Below are 19,810 nucleotides of genomic sequence, written 5' to 3'. Positions count from 1 at the left end.
GATCAGAAACGTAAGGACTAATTGTAAGAAGATTAGCATCTCCAAAACGAATGTAATGTCAGTGGGAAAGAGATAAAAACGGATTGAGAGCCAAATAGGAGGAACAAAGTTAGAACAGGTGGACGGTTTCAAGTACTTAGGATGCATATTCACAGGATGGCAACATAGTGAAAGAACTGGAAGCGAGGTGTAGCAAAGCTAATGCAGTGAGCGCTCAGCTACGATCTACTACCTTCTGCAAGAAGGAAGTCAGTATCAAGACTAAGTTAATCTGTGCACCGTTCAATCTTTCGACCTACTTTGTTGTATGGGAGCGAAAGCTGGGTGGATTGAGGTTACCTTATCAATAAGGTTGAGGTTACGGATATGAAAGTAGCTAGGATGATTGCAGGTACTAGTAGATGGGAACAGTGGCAGGAGGGTGTGCACGATGAGGGAATCAAAGAAAAACTGAGAATGAACTATATAGATGTAGCAGTCAGGGCGAACAGGCTTAGATGGTGGGGTCATGTTGCACGCATGGGAGAAGCAAGGTTACCCGAGAGACTCATGGGTTCAGCAGTAGAGGGTAGGAGGAGTCAGGGCAGACCAAGGAGAAGGTACCTAGATTCAGTTAAGAATGATTTTGAGGTAATAGGCTTAATATCAGAAGAGGCACCAATGTTAACACTGAATAGGCGATTATTGAGGAATTTTATAATGGGGAATATGGTCCAGACTGAACGCTGAAAGGCAGAATCAGTCTTAGATGATGATGATGATGATGATGATGATGATATGATGATGATATGATGATGATATGATGATGATGATGATGATGATGATGATGATATGATGATGATATGATGATGATATGATGATGATATGATGATGATGATGCAGCTGCTGTAGTGTAGCTTCCTGTACCATCTAGTTTCACATTTTAATTTCTTCAGCGCCTCCGTCCAGATGCAAGGTGGTACCCTGCTGATAGATACCGATGCCTACATTGGTCTATGTATAGCCACTGTAAGTTTTTGTGCTTTAACATCTACATTATTATCCGGCAATGGACTTCCAGGACACACTCTCCTTAGTTCTTCGTAGTTAGCACCCTTGATCTCATATTTGGGCCTTAGGTGCACATTTTCTGTATCGTCTTGGATTTCACTTCCAATGATAGTATAGTGTATGATATTGTTGCCACTCGATGTCATTCCACTCTCAATCTTCCAGCCTTTCACTCGGCGAGGTGCTGCCATATTCGCCAAAGTGACACCAATATTTGACATTACTCCGACCCTCCCTTCATAGGTTTGTGGATTGTGAGGTGCATTCAATACCTGTAGGTTGAGTTCCATAAGGATTTCTTCTAGTTGTACTCCATGCTCGTCAGTCAGGCTGCTATGCCACAATACTGACTTCGCATTTGTATCAATGGAGTACACGAGAGGCTTAGTTCGTCTGAGGTGACTAATATCCTCTAGTCTTAGCAGATGCTTATCTCATCACTAAACTGAAAATGCATGGAACCCAAGATGCAACTCTTCCTTCCGGATAACATTTCCACACAGATTAAGTGTAATGAACAGTATTGTAATATTTTTGTCAGAGTTATGGCCTTGTTAAGTATTATTATTGCTGTTATAGGACGCTGTCTGTGTGTGAATATCTTTCCAGTTATTGGCATACTGGGGATCTTTTTCCTTCATATACTGTTCTTGGAGGCACAATACATCTAACTGCAATTTCTCTGCAGCTCTTCTAGTCAAATGGTTCAAATGGCCCTGAGCATTATGGGACTTAACTTCTGAGGTCATCAGTCCCCTAGACTGAGTTTTTGCTGACCACAGATATGGCAGTCAACCGCCTTTTTGTATAAATCATAACTCTCCTTCGTCCTGGTCATACGAATGCTGGTACTGTAAAGCTTATATATCTCTCATGAAGGTTTTTGAAAAACAGTGATCAGGCAAGTCACAGGTTTGTCACCAATATATACAGTTTGTGATGGCTAAAACTCGAATCTCACAATTATACAGTCCTGATGGTCCTTATTTCTGTGAAGGTGGTGTGTGAGGTTGTAGGATCACCTTCACAGTAAGTCGCAGGAGCGAGGAGGCACTGAAAGTCATTATATACTACAAAATCTCAACGCTCCTAATGGTGCACATTCTTATGCTTCAATATGTTTCCCTCAGTGGGTATTACAAGAAGCAGAAGTTTCCTGGTAAAGGAATCCACAAGATGTTCTACTAATAAGTTGCTTGTGGAAAATGCACCGACTCACATCGAGAATATATCCTTTTTTCACTTCCTGAATTTGGATGCAAGGAGCCGGGATATATCTGCTCCAAAGTTAGTGATAATTAATGCTAGGTTTCGAGTGTGGCGCAAATCCCACGAAGCCATGGACCCAAATTGTCAACAACGCACTGTGCAAACTGGCAGTGGCTCCATAATGGTGTGTGAAATGTTTACAGGGAATGAACTCGTTCCTCTGATCCAGTCGAATCGATCACTGAATAAAATGGTGATGTTCGGCTACCTGGAGACCATTTCAACCCAGACGATGGAATTTTGATGTATGACAATGTGCTATGTTACTGTGCCACAATTGTTCACTATTGGTTTGAAGAAAATTCTGAACAAGTTAGGTGAATGATCTCGTCACCCAGATTGCCTGACATGAACCAAATCACACACACACGGGATATAATCGAGAGGTTAATTCTTACACAAAATTCTGAAATGACACTTTCGCTATTACAAACAGCTATATATGCACTGTGGCTCAGTATTTCTGCAGGGAACTTCCAATGACTTGTTGAGTTCATGCCACGACAGGAGGTCCGACATGATGGTACGAGGTATGCTATGACCTTTGTTACCTCAGTGTGTACCGAAAACATGAGTACTAGTGATGTCGCAGGTGGCAGCTACGTAAGTTAAGGGTGACCAGCAGCCTATTGGCAGCCTTTCTACTTGACAATGTCCAAGGGCTGCTTGATGGAAAACTTGTGGCATTTTAGCCACATTCATTTGGCAGTAGCGACTGAAACAAACAACACTTGCCACCATTTAAACACTCCTACAGCCATAGCTTGCCGAACTGTGTTAGTCACTAGTCTATGAAAAATACTGATAAGGGTTAGTGCACATTTTGATATCTTGTAAGTTATGACATTGTCGAAGTTTTGGATGATGGTTACTGCTAATGCTCTCCAACCAATTGCATGAGTCAGGCAACATTTTTTTCAAAGAATGTTTTTTTTCCCTAAACTGCCATTTCTTGGAAGCAGTGCTAAAGCGATTTACTAAGCACTGATATAAACAAATTGTCAAATTCACAGACGTTTTTGGCATGTTGACATAATTTATATTGGAGGGATAGGGGATGACAGTCAATAACCAAGAGTTACTCCACTCTCCTGAACCGAGCCATATATTTGCACCTTGTGTTCCACTGAGCTCTCTATAGGAGTATCGTGCAATATGGTTGCTAAAGGAAATCAGTGTATCCAAAAATTTTTACCTCAGAAAGGTTGATACATAGAGCAGTGTTTGTGTAATAAGCCTTTCATGTAAGGAACATACATCAATAAGAGTGGTATTCAATACGTAAGCGGGTTGGTTTCTTCACAATCCCAGTACTCCATACTATTTCCTACTCTTTTGGTTATAAAACTATATATTTAAAGATAACGTCCGTTCGATGCAACGGCCTTATGTCACCTTATTGCGTGGGCTTGTAAGCCCACATAGTACAATTCCACTGGGTAACATGAGAGCCAACGTCATGCCTCCACATCATCCTCACACTGCTTCCCACAGAGTGCATCCTTCATTGAGCCAAACAGATGAGAGTCAAAAGATGCGACATCTGGGCTGGGGTGAGCAAGAAGAGTCTATTGAAATTTGACCTATGCAGGCTTCTTTGAGGCCTTGCGTTGTCGTGCAGAAGGTGAAGTTTGTTTGTATTATTGGGACGAAGAACACATTGAATCTGTTTCTTCAGTTTCCTGAGGGTTGCACGGTACACTTCCCAGTTTATCATTGCACCATGAGGGAGGACATCAAACAGAATAATCCCCTTCAGATTTCCAGAACACCGTCATGACTACTTTACTGGCTGGGGGTGTGGCTTTGAACTTTTTCTTTGGAGGAGAGGTGGTGTGACGACACTCTTTGGACTACCATTCTATTTCCGGTTTCCTGTGATGAACCCATGTTTCATCGCAGGTGGCAATGAGTGACAAAAATTTCTTTGCAATCAGTCTCATAACGGGCAAGCAATTCGGCACAGATTTTCCTTCATTGCTCTTCATGGTCTTCTGTTAGGTGGCGAGAAAGCCAGTGGGCACACACCTGGAGGTACCCTAGCTGCTGAACGAGTATCTCAGTACTACTAAACAGTCCAGATGAACAGCGAGGTGTTTGTGATCCGTTGATCACATTGAATGAGATGGTATGCGCGTTCCAACAGTGCAGCAGTCATTGTAGTGCGTGGCCGACCAGCATGCAGGATATCAGACAGGTCTGCGTAACCTTGTTACGGTGATAGCAAACATCTCGCGTAACGAGTCACGATGCTTTTTTCACTGCCAGGTTCCTGCAGACATCTTGCAAGCGCCCACGAATATCAATGATGCTCTCGTTTTCTGCCAAAAGAAACTCAAAGAACTCTGTGCTTAAAATGCAGCTCCATTACAGATACCAGTTTGAAGGGTGTATACAGCGTCACCATCTAACTGAACTTCAAGAAACTATGGGTGCTGAGGCGTTTTTGGAATTGAAATAGGTCGAGAAAAAAGTGTGTACCGTTACTTATTGAACACCCCGGGGAATTCCTTGCTTCCTTGTTACTTATGTAGTCTGCATTATAATTCTCAAAAGTGGCAATCTCTCTCTCTCTCTCTCTCTCTCTCTCTCACTCACTCACTCACTCACTCACACACACACACACACACACACACACACACACACACACACACACACACAAAAGAAAAACGCATGTATGTATACTGAAAATAAGACAGTCTGATATTTATTACACTAAATAATTACACTTTCATTCCATTTTGGGGAACTGATATCTGTGGTGTCACCGCCAGACACCACACTTGCTAGGTGGTAGCCTTTAAATCGGCAGTGGTCCGGTAGTATACGTCGGACCCGCGTGTCGCCACTGTCAGTGATAGCAGACAGAGCGCCGCCACACGGCAGGTCTAGAGAGACTTCCTAGCACTCACTCAGTTGTACAGCCGACTTTGCTAGCGATGGTTCACTGACAAAATACGCTCTCATTTGCCGAGATGATAGTTTAGCATAGCCTTCAGCTACGTTATTTGCTACGACCTAGCAAGGCGCCATGTTCAGTTACTATTGATATTGTGAATCATGTACCGTCAAGAGCGACGTTCATCATTAATTGATTAAAGTTAAGTATTCCACCTGCTACTTCCGTTTTTCTAAATTCTAATGTCCTTGTCCTGTTCCAGACGTCACGCCAGCCTGCGTGAGCTAAAACGTGTGCCTTTCGGCCTCCTCTAGTAACACGGTGTTGGCTCTCCTGCCAACTACAACAGTGTCTATAGTTAACATCAGTGTCAAGTGTGTACCTCATGGCCAAAATACACTTCTATAATTGTTTCATGGAAGCAAACAACTTCTAGTGACATCTTGAGGAATTTCTTGCTATGTCTGGAACACCCGCTGTTTGAATTGAGGAAGGTAGCTGGCTGGAGACTGGTATGAAACTATGCGTATTTCCACTGCACTGCAGACATGATCCATGGGGCACAAATCAGTGGACTGGGCCAGTCAGGCAAGGATCTGTACATGGCTCAGGACATAATTGGTGTGGTGTCTTGCGTTGTATAGTTGGAATATGCCATTTTGTACATAGTCATGAAGTGTACGACAACAGAACATAACATTTTTGGTGCATACTGGCAAGCATTGAAACTCTCCTCAAGAATTACCAAGCCATTCCCATTGCCATATCTAATAGCCCCCATGCCAATTTCCACGAATGGGACAGGCATTGACTTGGAGAATCTCTACCTCCTATGACTTTTCACCACATTGTCTACAGATGGATTGTGTCAGTTTGTCTAGCACATGCAAAAGAAAGACTCGTTGCTGAATACCATAGAGTAGTTCTGTGTCTAAACTCACTCTGCATTTACATCATACCAGTCATGGTGTCCACAGCAACTGATACATCTCAACTTGATATATCAACCCAACATACAGTAACCTGCTCCCAACCATCTCTGATGAAACAGTGCCCATGAACCCTGCCCAGTTTTAAACTTTTGTCCGTCAGTTTGTCAGAGGTAACTAAACAATTCTAAAATATACTCACTGTGTAGTTCTACTGTAGATAGCCATTCTTGCTCTTCGTGCAACTTGGTTGTCCTGAGTTCATGCTACCACTACTTATTCTGCAGTCGTTGCACTAGATTTCGCTGTGTGATCTGTCTGTATGACACATCCATGTCCATCAAGCCAATGATTCGACTTCTCAAGTCTCCATGTGCACGTCCACAGGGCATGCTGTGTTGCAGTTTGCACACGAATGTAAATGCAACGTTACAGATACACAATACCCGTTATGTACTCACACCATTTGAAACTGCAGCAACGGCTTTTGCCTGTGCTGAAAAATAAGCTTACAAAAGAATGAAATTATAATCAATATGTCCCATAAAAATGAAAACACTACATTATCAGCATGTTTGTGCCCATTCAAGGTTTCCACGATGCAACATCTATACACATACTCTGCCAGACACCCTTCAGCGCATGGTGAAGAGTACCTTGTACGATTATGTCATTTCATTTCCTGTTTACTCCCAAACATAGCGAGCGAAAAATAGTCTATATGCCTCCATACCAATCCTAATTTCTCTTGTCTTTGCAGTCGCTATGCGAAACGTATGTTGGTGGCCATAGAATGGTACTGTAGTCAGTTTCAAATGCCTGTTCCCTAAATTTTCTCAGTAGTGCTTCTCGAAAAGCTGATCGCCTTCCCCCCCAGGGATTCCTATCTCACGTGTTGATCGAGCATACCGGTAACAAATCTAGCTACATGCTTCTAAAGTGCTCCTCTGTCTACTTTTAATATTACCTAGTGGGGATCCAGCAGTACTCAACAATGGGTCGCACTAATTTTTTATTTGTTCTTTCGGTTACAGTTGAACTGCTCTTTGCAAGTAGTCCCCCAATAAACCGAAGTCGATCATTTACCTTTCCTACAGCCGTTCTTACCTCCTCCATTCACTTCATATTGCTTTGGAACATTACGACCAGACATTTAATGGACGTGATTGTCAGGCAGCATACTGTTAATGCTGTATTCCAACTTTAAGGGATAGTTTTTCCTGGTCACCTGTGTTAGCATACAGTTTCCTACACTGAAAGTTAGCTGCCATTCGTCACAGGAACTAGAATATCTGTCAAACTAATCTTCTATAGTCCTACAGTCAGTCAACGACGACACCTCTACACCACAGAGTTATCAGGAAACTGCCGAAGACTGCTGCGTACCCGGTCCACCGGATCATTTATGTATATTGAAATTACACTGACAGAAATAAATCACAACACAAGAAAGGCACTGTGCGACGCAAACGGAAGTTGGAAGGCGTGTTTCTACAGTCAAAAGACGATGTCTGTTCTAATTTAGTGCCAGTGGCATAAAAGTGGTGTGTCTAACGCCCCTGTGATGATGCAAATGAGGCCTGCTTTTAAATACACACTGTGACGGTCTTGAGCGTTAGTTACCTTCAAGATTGGACATAGTGAGTTTATGTTGGTCAAGAATGCCTTTAAGGCGACAAAGACGCCATTATCAATGCCTCAGTGGGCTTGAACGAGGTCGTCTAACAGGACTGCTAGAAACTGGGGGTTCGTTGTGTGCCATTGCAGGAAGACTTGAAAGGAATGAAGCCAGTGTACATGATTGATGGCAGCTGTGGTCTCAAGAACGTACTGTCCACTGACCTCAAATCAGCGCTATTTGCGACTTCAGTGGTGTCAAGCGAGAGCTCATTGGAGGGCTGGGTGGATGTGTGTTGTGTTTTCTGTTGAATGCTGGTTCTGCCTCGGTGCCAGTGACAGCCGTGTGTTGGTTAGAAGATAGCCAGTTGAAGGCCTGCAACCACCATGTCTGTATGCTAGACACACCGAACCTATAGCTAGATGTATGGTCCGGGATGCGATCTCTGTAGGAGTGCAGTGAACGTCAGTATAGTGATTCGATCTGCTGTGCTGCCCTACGTGAGCTGCATTCCAAGGGGTGTTTCCAACAGGATAACGCTCGCCTACATTCCGCTGTTGAAATCGAACCGACCCTACATAGTTCCGACATGTTGCCTTGACCTGCTCGATCACCAGAATTGTCTCCAACTGAGCACATACGCTATGTCAGCAGACAACTCCAGTGTCATCCACAAGTAGCATTAACTGTCCCTGTATTGGCTGACCAAATGCTACAAGTGTGGAACTCCAGCCCAACCAGCAGCTATACTACACAGTGCATGCACGTTTGCATGCTTGCATTCAATATTCTGACGGTTACGTCGTTCATTAATGTACCAAAATTTCACATTTAAAATGCTTACATTAATCGGTGTTGCGTTTCTTTTTTCTGTTAGTGTAACAGCTGTCGTATCACACTTCCCTGGGGCACTCCTGACGATACCCCTATATCTGGTGACCATTCGCCGTTTAGGATAAAGTACTGAGTTCTGTTACTTAACAAGTCTTCGAGATACATACCTTGGAATCAGTCCTGTGTGCTCGTACCTTCTTCAACAGTTTGCAGCAGGGCACTATTTCAAATGCTTTTCGGAAATCTATGAATATGGAATCTGCCTGTAGCCCTCTATTCATTCATCCCAGTATATCATGTAATAAAATGGCAAGCAATGTTTCTCACAAAAGGTGCCTACTAAATTCGTGCTGATTTGTGGAGAGCAGCTTTTCGGTTCGACGTAATTTATTATATTCCAACTGATAATATGATCAAGAATTTGACAGCAAACAGATGCAAAGGATATTCGTCTGTATTTGTTTGTCAGTTCTTTTAACTTTCCTGAACACAGGAATCACCTGCACTTGTTTCTTTTGTTTGTCTTAGGTCATCGACGCCCATGTCGTAACCTTAATACATCAAGAAGTAAAAGAGCTTAAAATCGACTGTACGTTAAGCGCAAGCTGCGTCTACATCTACATGGATACTCTGTAAATCACATTTAAGTGCCTGGCAGAGGGTTCATCGTACCACCTTTATAATTCTCTATTATTCCAATCTCGTATAGCGCGTGGAAAGAATGAACACCTATATATTTCCGTACGAGCACTGATTTTCCTTATTTTATCATGGTGTTCGTTTCTCGCTATGTAGGTCTGTGTCAACAAAACATTTTCGCATTCGTAGGAGAAAGTTGGTGATGGGAAATTCGTGAGAAGATTCTGTCGCAACAAAAAACGCCTATCTTTTAATGATTTTCAGCCCAAATCCTGTATCATTTCTGTGTCAATCTCTCCCATATTTCGCGATAATACAGAGCGTTCTGTCCTCCTTTGAACTTTTTCGATGTACTCTGTCAGTCCTATATGGTAAGGATCCCACACCGCGCAGCAGTATTTGACGGACAAGCGTAGTGTAGGCAGTCTCCTTAGTAGGTCTGTTACATTTTCTAAGTGTCCTGCCGATAAATGGCAGTCTTTGGCTAGCCTTCCTCATAATTTTTTCTGTGTGTTCTTTCCGATTTAAGTTGTTTGTAATTGTAATGCCTAGGTATTTAGTTGAATTTACGGCTTTTAGATTAGACTGATTCATCGTGTAACTGAAGTTCCTTTTAGCACTCATGTGGATGACCTCACACTTTTCGTTACGTGGGGCAACTGCCACTTTTCGTACCATTCAGATATTTTTTCTAAAACCTTTTGCAGTTTGTTTTGATCTTCTGATAACGACAGCATCATCCGCAAACAACTGAAGACGGCTGCTCAGATTGTCTCCCAAATTGTTTATATAGATAAGGAACAGCAAAAGGCCTATAACACTACCTTGGGGAACGCCTGGTAACACTTCCGTTTTACTCGATGACTTTCCATCAATTACTACGAACTGTGACCTGTCTGACAGGAAATCGCAAATCCAGTCACATAACTGAGACGATATTCCATAAGCACGCAATTTCACTACTAGCCGCTTGTGTGGTACAGTGTCAAAAGCCTTCCTGAAATCCAGGCATATGGAATCGATCTGAAATCCCTTGTCAATTGCATTCAGCACTTCATGTGAATAAAGAGCTAGTTGTTTCACAGGAACGATGTTTCCTAAACCCATGTTGACTGTGTGTTAATAGACAGTTTCCTTCGAGGTAATTCATAATGTTCGAACACAATATATGTTCTAAAATCCTGCTGCATGTCGACGTTAACGACATGGCCTGTAATTTAGTGGGTTACTCCCACTACCTTTCTTGAATATTGTTGTTGAAATAAGTCTGTAAACTACGTTGTAGAGACAGCAGAGGTCCGAACCAAAGATTAAACATCCATCGCCATATTGCTACTACAGATTAAACGTCAAACGCGTTAGACACCTGGTGCGTCGTTTGCTAATACAGCAAATAACTCAGACGGAAAACAAATGAGGAAGTAAGTGGTTAAAAAAAGGGCCTTCGGCCAGAAAATGTGATCCGTCAAAAGTTAAACATAATGAGTGGAAAACGGCAGGTGATCACCACTTAACAAATGGCTATGGCATAAACAACAGTGTCCAATACACAAATTAGCTAAAATGATCTCGCGGCGAGAGAGCCAAGGTGAGGTTGGCCAGGACGGTGGGAGAGGTTTGATTCCCCAGAGCTTGTTTCCGTTAAGAGAAGCTCAGTGGTGATGTCAGAGGGACACCACCTGCAGATAGACGGCAAAAACGGATAAACGCGAGTCAAGTAAGGGGCTAATGCCACGACGTATTCTGTTAAGTTGTTCCCCAACGCCAGGAATGCCCAGTACTGTGTTGACCACAAGCGAGTCGGTGAGACGGCCACACTACAGTATGTTTGTACTATCCTCGTGCGTGACTAATTTCTTAGATGCGAAATTTAAAACATCGGCTTTCCTTTTGCAGTCTTCTATTGGCAACACCAGACTATTTGACGAGTGACTGGCTGGAAGCCTTGACCCACTTAGTGAATTTTCGTAGGGACAGAATTTTTCGGTTTTTCCGTAAGATCTTTAACTTAGATATGACGTGGTGGTTTGTTGGATTCTTCCACATACTCGGCATGTACTTCACAAGAGTGCTGTTTACAATCTGTTTAAACTTAGCCCATAACTCCTCTACACTTACATTATATTGGAACTAAATGGTGTTCTTTCGTTTTCTAAGTGGGATGCTAACAACTATTTATGTGCTCTTTCTTGCAAGAACGTTCTCCTAGTCTTCTTGATAGATTAATTAACTTTATTAACCATCGTCGCTGTGATGACATCTGCATCACTAATCCCTCTCTCTATTCTGGTATCATTGTTACGGTCAGGCCTGTGTGTAGCTAAAAGACCTAAAATATTTCCATTGCGCATGGGTGGTCGGACTAGTTGCTCAAACATTTTTCGAAACAACGCGATGAAAAGTACTTCATGAACTATCTGTATCACATGCAATGAATCCATGGATGTTCCAGTCTATACATGGCAGATTGAAGTCGTCTGCAAATAATATTGTATGATTTTGGTATTTCCGCACTACTGAGCATGGACTTTCTCTGAAGGACTCTGCAACTGTCACTCGAAATCTGGTGGTCAGCAACAACATCCGACAGTTAACTTGACACGTCCTGATAACTTGACAGTAAGATGCAGTTCCACATCATTTCAGACAGTGTTTCAGAATGACGTTCTAAAAATTTGGGGACAGGTTCCTTACACCAAAACAAGATAAAAGAGATGTCCAGTAAACATGGGCAATAAAACGCATGACTTAAGAACTACGATCTCTTGTTCATCCTCAATACTGTGAGCCAGGCCTCTTGTCTTGCAGGCTCTTTGCTTTCCATATATTGGAAGGAGGTAGTATGGACCTAAACAAGAAATGTCCAGGAAACAAGGCCTAAGAGCCACCAATTCAGCAGAAGATATGTATTTCACTACAGTGAAGATGAAGTGCTTGTAACTCTAAAGGTATGCGTTTTAGAGCCCATGTTTAGGAATATTTTTTACTGTTTTTGTCCACAGTACCTACTCCAAAATATGGAAAGCAGAGAGATTATTGAGAAGAGCTGGTTCACAGTATCGAGGATGGGCAAGTGCTCATAGCTCTTAAGACTTGAACTTGAGGTCATGTTCAACGGAGGTTTCATTTCTTGTTTCTGTATAACGAAGCGGGCCCCAAATTTTTAAATTGTCGTTCTGGAACGATAAATACATATCCCGAAAACGACGCATCATTAGAAATATATGTTCTGGGTGAGAAATTAATATTAGTTAAGGGGAGATCTGTCTACGCTACAACAGGCCACATCCGGTCTACCCCTGCTGGGGTGGCACCCCCTACTTATATTGCCTATTCGTATTCTACGACAAAAAATACGTAAATCTTACTCAAACCATTGTTTAGCATTTGTGGTAGGTGGTGCTGCATACAAAGCGACACATTTCATTCTATAGCTTCATTTATGATGCAATTAAAAACCTTTGTGTCCTAACGGTTGATCTGGATGTTCAGATTTTTTTGGGGTGTTGCAAATGTGACTGCAAAGAACAAATAATATGGCTAGACATTCAAATTTCAGGCAGATAAGCCACTTTTATGGTAACTTACTTTTCTCTATCCCACGGGGTTGATTGTCGTAAATCCCCAAACCACAGAAAACATCGAACTCGGTGGCCACCCTCGAATCCCAGTAAGGGGTGACTGACTTAGAAGTGTGTTTCCATGCAATCATCATAACTCGTGCTGACCGCTAACCGGCTACAGGTGTAATGTAAACGACAACCTTTGCAATACAGTAAAATTTCCGTGAAATCAAGCACCCCAATGGTGAGAGGGAAGGGTACTCACAGACATCGAATATCCCAATGGGAACAGAAAAATTCGCTGAAGCGCCAAAGAAACATGCAGGCATACGTATTCAAATACAAAGGCATGTAAATTGGCATAATAGGGCGCTGCGTTCGGCAACGCCTATATAAGACAAAAAGTGTCTTCAGCAGTTGTTAGATCAGTTACTGCTGATACAATGGCAGGTTGCCATGATTAAAGTGAGTGTGAAGGCTTTGTTACAGTCTGAGTGCGAGCGATGGGACACAGCCACTCCGGGGTACTGATGAAGTGCTGATTTTTCCCGTACAACTAATTCATGAGTGTATCGTGAACATCAGGAAACCGGTAAAACATCAAATCTCTGACATCACTGCAGGCTGGAAAAGATCCTGCAAGGACAGATGACGACTGAAGAGAATTGTTGAATGTTATAGAAGTTCAACCCTTGCGCAACTTGATGCAGATCTCAATTCTGGGCCTTCAAAAAGCGTCAGCGTGAGTACCATTCAACGAAAGCTCGTGGATACGGGTTTTTGGAGCCTAAGGCACACTGGTGTACTGTTGATGACTGCATGACACAAAAACCTTGGGTCTCGCCTTGGCCTGTCAACACCGACATTGGACTGTTGCTGACTGGAAACATATTGCCTGGTCGGAAGAATATCGTTTAAAATTGTATCCAGCAGATGGACGTCTGTGGGTTTGGAGACTACCTCACGAATTCATCGATCCTGCCTGTCAGCAAGGGACCGTTCAAGCTCGTAGAGACACTAATGATGTGGGGTGTGTGTCGTTGGAGTGATTTGGGACACTTGATACGACTCTGATAGGTGCCCCGTACGTAAGAATCCTTTCTGATCACTTGCATTCATTTGTAACAACTGTGCATTTCGACGGTCTTGCGCAATTCCAAAAGGTCAATGGGACACCCCACAGTCCATAATTGCTACAGAGTGTCTCCAGGAACAGTCTTCTGAGTTTAAACACTTCAGCTGGCCACCAAACTCTCCAGACATGAACACTGAGCATATGTGGCATGCCTTGTAACGTGCTGTTCAGAAGAGGACTTCACCCAGTCATAGTCTTACGGATTTATGGACAGTCCTGCAGGATTCATGGTGTCAGGTCCCTCTAGCACTACTTGAGACATTAGTTGAGTCCATGTAATGTCGTGCTGCGGCACTTCTGCTTGCTCGTGCGGCCCCACACAATATTAGGCAGGTTGGCCAGTTTCTTTAGTTCTTGAGTGTGTTACATCGATGTCGTCGTTTTTGGATCATGCTAAACGTAGTATCTAACCAGTTCTTGTGACGACTAACCGCATTGTCCCCAGAATGAGATTTTCACTCTGCAGCGGAGTGTGCGCTGATATGAAAATTCCTGGCAGATTAAAACTGTGTGCCCGACCGAGACTCGAACTCGGGACCTTTGCCTTTCGCGGGCAAGTGCTCTACCAACTGAGCTACTGAAGCACGACTCACACCCGGTACTCAGCTCTCCTGCGAGCCTTGCAGAACTAGCACTCCTGAAAGAAAGGACGAGGTACTGGCAGAAGTAAAGCTGTGAGTACCGGGTGTGAGTCGTGCTTCGGTAGCTCAGTTGGTAGAGCACTTGCCCGCGAAAGGCAAAGGTCCCGAGTTCGAGTCTCGGTCAGGCACACAGTTTTAATCTGCCAGGAAGTTTCATATCAGCGCACACTCCGCTGCAGAGTGAAAATCTCGTTCTGGAAACATCCCCCATGCTGTGGCTAAGCCATGTCTCCGCAATATCCTTTCTTTCAGGAGTGCTAGTTCTGCAAGGTTCGCAGGAAAGCTTCTGCAAAGTTTGGAAGGTAGGAGACGAGGTACTGGCAGAAGTAAAGCTGTGAATACCGGGCGTGAGTCGTGCTTCGGTAGCTTAGTTGGTAGAGCACTTGCCTGCGAAAGGCAAAGGTCCCGAGTTCGAGTCTCGGTCGGGCACACAGTTTTAATCTGCCAGGAAGTTTCATAACCGCACTGTGTTGTACAATCAAATTTTCAACACTAATTTAAATTTCAAACCTAAACATCAAGCGTTAGATTATAAAGGTAGACGTACACATCCCGAATGAAACATAGAATCAAATATTTCGGTTCTAAATTGCAGAAACAGGCACACTTGAACTTTGTCTATTACAGCGACATTGTTCACGAATGGAAAAGAATTGTTTGAGAAATCCATACGTATATAATTATTGTATAATGGATAGGTTAAAGTTAGATATAGTGGGAATTAGTGAAGTTCGGTGGCAGGAGGAACAAGACTTCTGGTCAGGTGACTACAGGGTTATAAACACAGTCAAATACAGGTAATGCAGGAGTAGGTTTAATAATGAATAGGAAAATAGGAATGCGGGTAAGCTACTACAAACAGCATAGTGAACGCATCATTGTGGCCAAGATATATACGAAGCCTACACCTACTACAGTAGTACTAGTTTATATGCCAACTAGCTCTGCAGATGAGGAAGAAATTGAAGAAATGTATGATGAAATAAAAGAAATTATTCAGATAGTGAAGGGGACGAAAATTTAATAGTCATGGGTGACTGGAATTCGAGTGTAGGAAAAGGGAGAGAAGGAAACGTAGTAGGTGAATATGGATTGGGGGACAGAAATGAAAGAGGAAGCCGCCTGGTAGAATTTTGCACAGAGCACAACTTAATCATAGCGAACACTTGGTTTAAGAATCATGATAGAAGGTTGTATACATGGAATAACCCTGGAGATACTAAAAGGTGTCAGATAGTTTATATAATGGTAAGACAGAGATTTAGGAACCAGGTTTTAAATTGTAAGACATTTCCAGGGGCAGATGTGGACTCTGACCACAATCTATTGGTTATGACCTGTAGATTAAAACTGAAGAAACTGCAAAACGGTGGGAATTTAAGGAGATGGGGCTTGGATAAACTGAAAGAATCAGAGGTTGTAAGTGTTTCAGGGAGAGCATAAGGGAACAATTGACAGGAATGGGGGAAAGAAATACAGTAGAAGAAGAATGGGTAGCTTTGATGGATGAAGTAGTGAAGGCAGCAGAGGATCAAGTAGGTAAAAAGACGAGGGCTAGTAGAAATCCTTGGGTAACAGAAGAAATATTGAATTTAATTGATGAAAGGAGAAAATATAAAAACGCAGTAAATGAAGCAGGCAAAAAGGAATACAAACGTCTCAAAAATGAGATCGACAGGAAGTGCAAAATGGCTAAGCAGGGATGGCTAGTGGACAAATGTAAGGATGTAGAGGCTTATCTCACTAGGGGTAAGATAGAAGATACTGCCTACAGGAAAATTAAAGAGACCTTTGGAGATAAGAGAACCACTTGTATGAACATCAAGAGCTCTGATGGAAACCCAGTTCTAAGCAAAGAAGGGAAAGCAGGAAGGTGGAAGGAGTATATAGAGGGTCTATACAATGGCGATGCACTTGAGGACAATATATGGAAATGGAAGAGGATGTAGATGAAGATGACATGGGAGATACGATACTGCGTGAAGAGTTTGACAGAGTACTGAAAGAGCTGAGTCGAAGCAAGGCCCCCGGAGTAGACAACGTTCCATTGGAACTACTGACGGCCTTGGGAGAGCCAGCCCTGACAAAACTCTAGCATCTGGTGAGGAAGATGTATGAAACAGGCGAAATACCCTCTGACTTCAAGAAGAATATAATAATTCCAATCCGAAAGAAAGCAGGTATTGACAGATGTGAAAATTACCGAACATTCAGTTTAATAAGCCACAGCTGCAAAATACTAACATGAATTCTTTAGAGACGAATGGAAAAACTAGTAGAAGCCGACCTCTGGGAAGATCAGTTTGGATTCCGTAGAAATACTGGAACACGTGAGGCAATACTGACCTTACGACTTATCTTAGAAGAGAGATTAAGGAAAGGCAAATCTACGTTTCTAGCATTTGTAGACATAGAGAAAGCTTTTGACAATGTTGACTGGAATAATCTCTTTCAAATTCTAAAGGTGGCAGGGGTAAAATACAGGGAGCGAAAGGCTATTTACAATTTGTACAGAAACCAGATGGCAGTTATAAGAGTCGAGGGACAAGAAAGGGAAGCAGTGGTTGGGAAGGGAGTGAGACAGGGTTGTAGCCTATACCCAATGTTATTCAATCTGTATATTGAGCAAGCAGTAAAGGTGACAAAAGAAAAATTTGGAGTAAGTATTAAAATCCATGGACAAGAAATAAAAATGTTGAGGTTCGCCGATGACATTGTAATTCTGCCAGAGACAGCAAAGGACTCGGAAGAGCAGTGGAACGGAATGGATGGTGTCTTGAAGGGAGGATATAAGATGAACATCAACAAAAGCAAAACGAGGATAATGGAATGTAGTTGAATTAAGTCGGGTGATGTTGAGGGTATTAGATTAGGAAATGAGACACTTAAAGTAGTAAAAGAGTTTTGCTATTTGGGGAGCAAAATAACTGATGATGGTCGAAGTAGAGGATATAAAATGTAGACTGGCAATGGCAAGGAAAGCGTTTCTGAAGAAGAGAAATTTGTTAACCTCGAATATAGATTTAAGTGTCAGGAAGTCATTTCTGAAAGTATTTGTATGGAGTGTAGCCATGTATGGAAGTGAAACATGGACGGTAAATAGTTTGGACAAGAAGAGAATAGAAGCTTTCGAAATGTGGTGCTACAGAGGAATGCTGAAGATTATATGGGTAGATCACATAACTAATGATGAAGTTTGTGGCACAACTTGACCTGAAAAAGGGATCGGTTGGTAGGACATGTTCTGAGGCATCAAGGGATCACCAATTTAGTATTGGAGGGCAGCGTGGAGGGTAAAAAATTGTGGGGGAGACAAAGAGATGAATACACTAAGCAGATTCAGAAGGATGTAGGTTGCAGTAGGTACTGGAAGATGAAGAAGCTTGCATAGGATAGAGTAGCATGGAGAGCTGCATCAAACCAGTCTCAGGACTGAAGACCACAACAACAACATTAATTATTGTGTAAAATCCGAAACTGCAATAGAAATGGGGTTTTCAGTTTCAAAATACGAAGTTGGGTTGGAAGTAGCCAATTGTAGCACGGACAGAACAGTTATTCTGTATGGTGCGTTGTGATTATTTGTCTTAAGTTAAAACAAGCAAGATACACATCAAGGATTATATCGCCAACCAATCTTTGTCTGATTATTGGTTTCAGCTGGACGTGAACCATCTTCATGTGATAAGACAGTGTGCCATAACGGCCAAACATGTACAAGTCTACAACATGGCATATGAAGATAGTATTACTGTTAATGGCTAGCATAGTGACTAAGTAATGTAATATTTTTAATACAGGTCATGTAAACGTGTGGGCAGTACTGCAGTGAACAGAAAAATCAATACTGAGTATTAGCCACACATGTTAACGTGATGTGTATTACAAATATTACATTAATGGTTCGGTCTGCTGGCCGTAAGCTGCAATATCATCCTCACATACCACAAAAATGTACTAACAATGACCTCTCCTGTGCAGCAACACCAATATTGATTCAGTATGTCTGTTACCAAGCTTTAACGGTACATTGCATTATTTTTATGACCTGTGTTCTAATGGGTGGTATATGAAAGATATGTCTAATTATCTCGTCTATACATTCTGTATGAATGCATTTCTGTCGTCTGTGCGTACATATATCACCACCAGTAAACCACATGTAAATTATGATGGACTTTACAGGATGTTCACAGACGAGCAGATACGGCTCTTCGTTAAGAGGTTGCGGATTGCAGCATCAAGGGCCAGACAGACCAGGTGCTTGACCTGGTCCGCATAGGAGCACCACTTGATGCGAGGGGTGACGAGCAGCGCACTGCCCTGTCCTTGGCGGTGGCAAACAATCATGAAGCTGTTGTCAAGTTCCTGATCGATGTTGGGGCAGGCGTCTGTGTCCAGGACTCCACTGGGAGGACACCTCTACACATAGCTGCATGTAGGCCTGGCGAGCAGCTCATAATATGGATGCTTTTGGCAGCATCACCACCTATTGATGTAAAGGATAATGCGGGGCAGACTGCACTCCATCTGGCTGCCATTGGCAGGTGTTTCTTTGCAGCAAAGGCACTGCATCTGGCTGGTGTGAGAAAGGACATAAAAGATAACAAAGGAAAAGTACCTACACAGTAAGAGGAACAATACAGGGCTATTACAAATGATTGAAGCGATTTCATAAATTCACTGTAGCTCCATTCATTGACATATGGTCACGACACACTACAGATACGTAGAAAAACTCATAAAGTTTTGTTCAGCTGAAGCCGCACTTCAGGTTTCTGCCGCCAGAGCGCTCGAGAGCGCAGTGAGACAAAATGGCGACAGGAGACGAGAAAGCGTATGTCGTGCTTGAAATGCTCTCACATCAGTCAGTCATAACAGTGCAACGACACTTCAGGACGAAGTTCAACAAAGATCCACCAACTGCTAACTCCATTCGGCGATGGTATGCGCAGTTTAAAGCTTCTGGATGCCTCATTAAGGGGAAATCAACGCGTCGGCCTGCAGTGAGCGAAGAAACGGTTGAACGCGTGCGGGCAAGTTTCACGCGTAGCCCGCGGAAGTCGACGAATAAAGCAAGCAGGGAGCTAAACGTACCACAGCCACGGTTAGGAAAATCTTACGGAAAAGGCTAAAGCAGAAGCCTTACCGTTTCGAACTCATTGATGGGGACATGCTGCGCCGAGTGTGGGAGGAACTTGATTATCGGCTTGATGTCTGCCGAATCACTAAA

General features: G+C 42.8%; 1 protein-coding gene across 1 annotated transcript in view; it reads left to right on the top strand.

The window, feature by feature from the left end:
- The window catches only part of LOC126426465 (speckle-type POZ protein-like), a 159,754-nt gene extending 140,545 nt beyond the window's left edge, over positions 1–19,209 (top strand). Inside the window, exon 4 of the mRNA XM_050088378.1 lies at positions 18,816–19,209. Within this exon, the coding sequence (XP_049944335.1) occupies positions 18,816–19,209 (394 nt within the window). The remainder of the gene's footprint in view (positions 1–18,815) is intronic.
- The last annotated feature ends 601 nt before the right edge of the window (positions 19,210–19,810 follow it).

The sequence above is a fragment of the Schistocerca serialis genome, chromosome 11 (assembly GCF_023864345.2).
Source record: "Schistocerca serialis cubense isolate TAMUIC-IGC-003099 chromosome 11, iqSchSeri2.2, whole genome shotgun sequence".
NCBI lineage: Eukaryota > Metazoa > Arthropoda > Insecta > Orthoptera > Acrididae > Schistocerca > Schistocerca serialis.
Note: the sequence above shows the minus strand (reverse complement) of the source record. Positions and strands in the feature narration are given on the sequence as shown.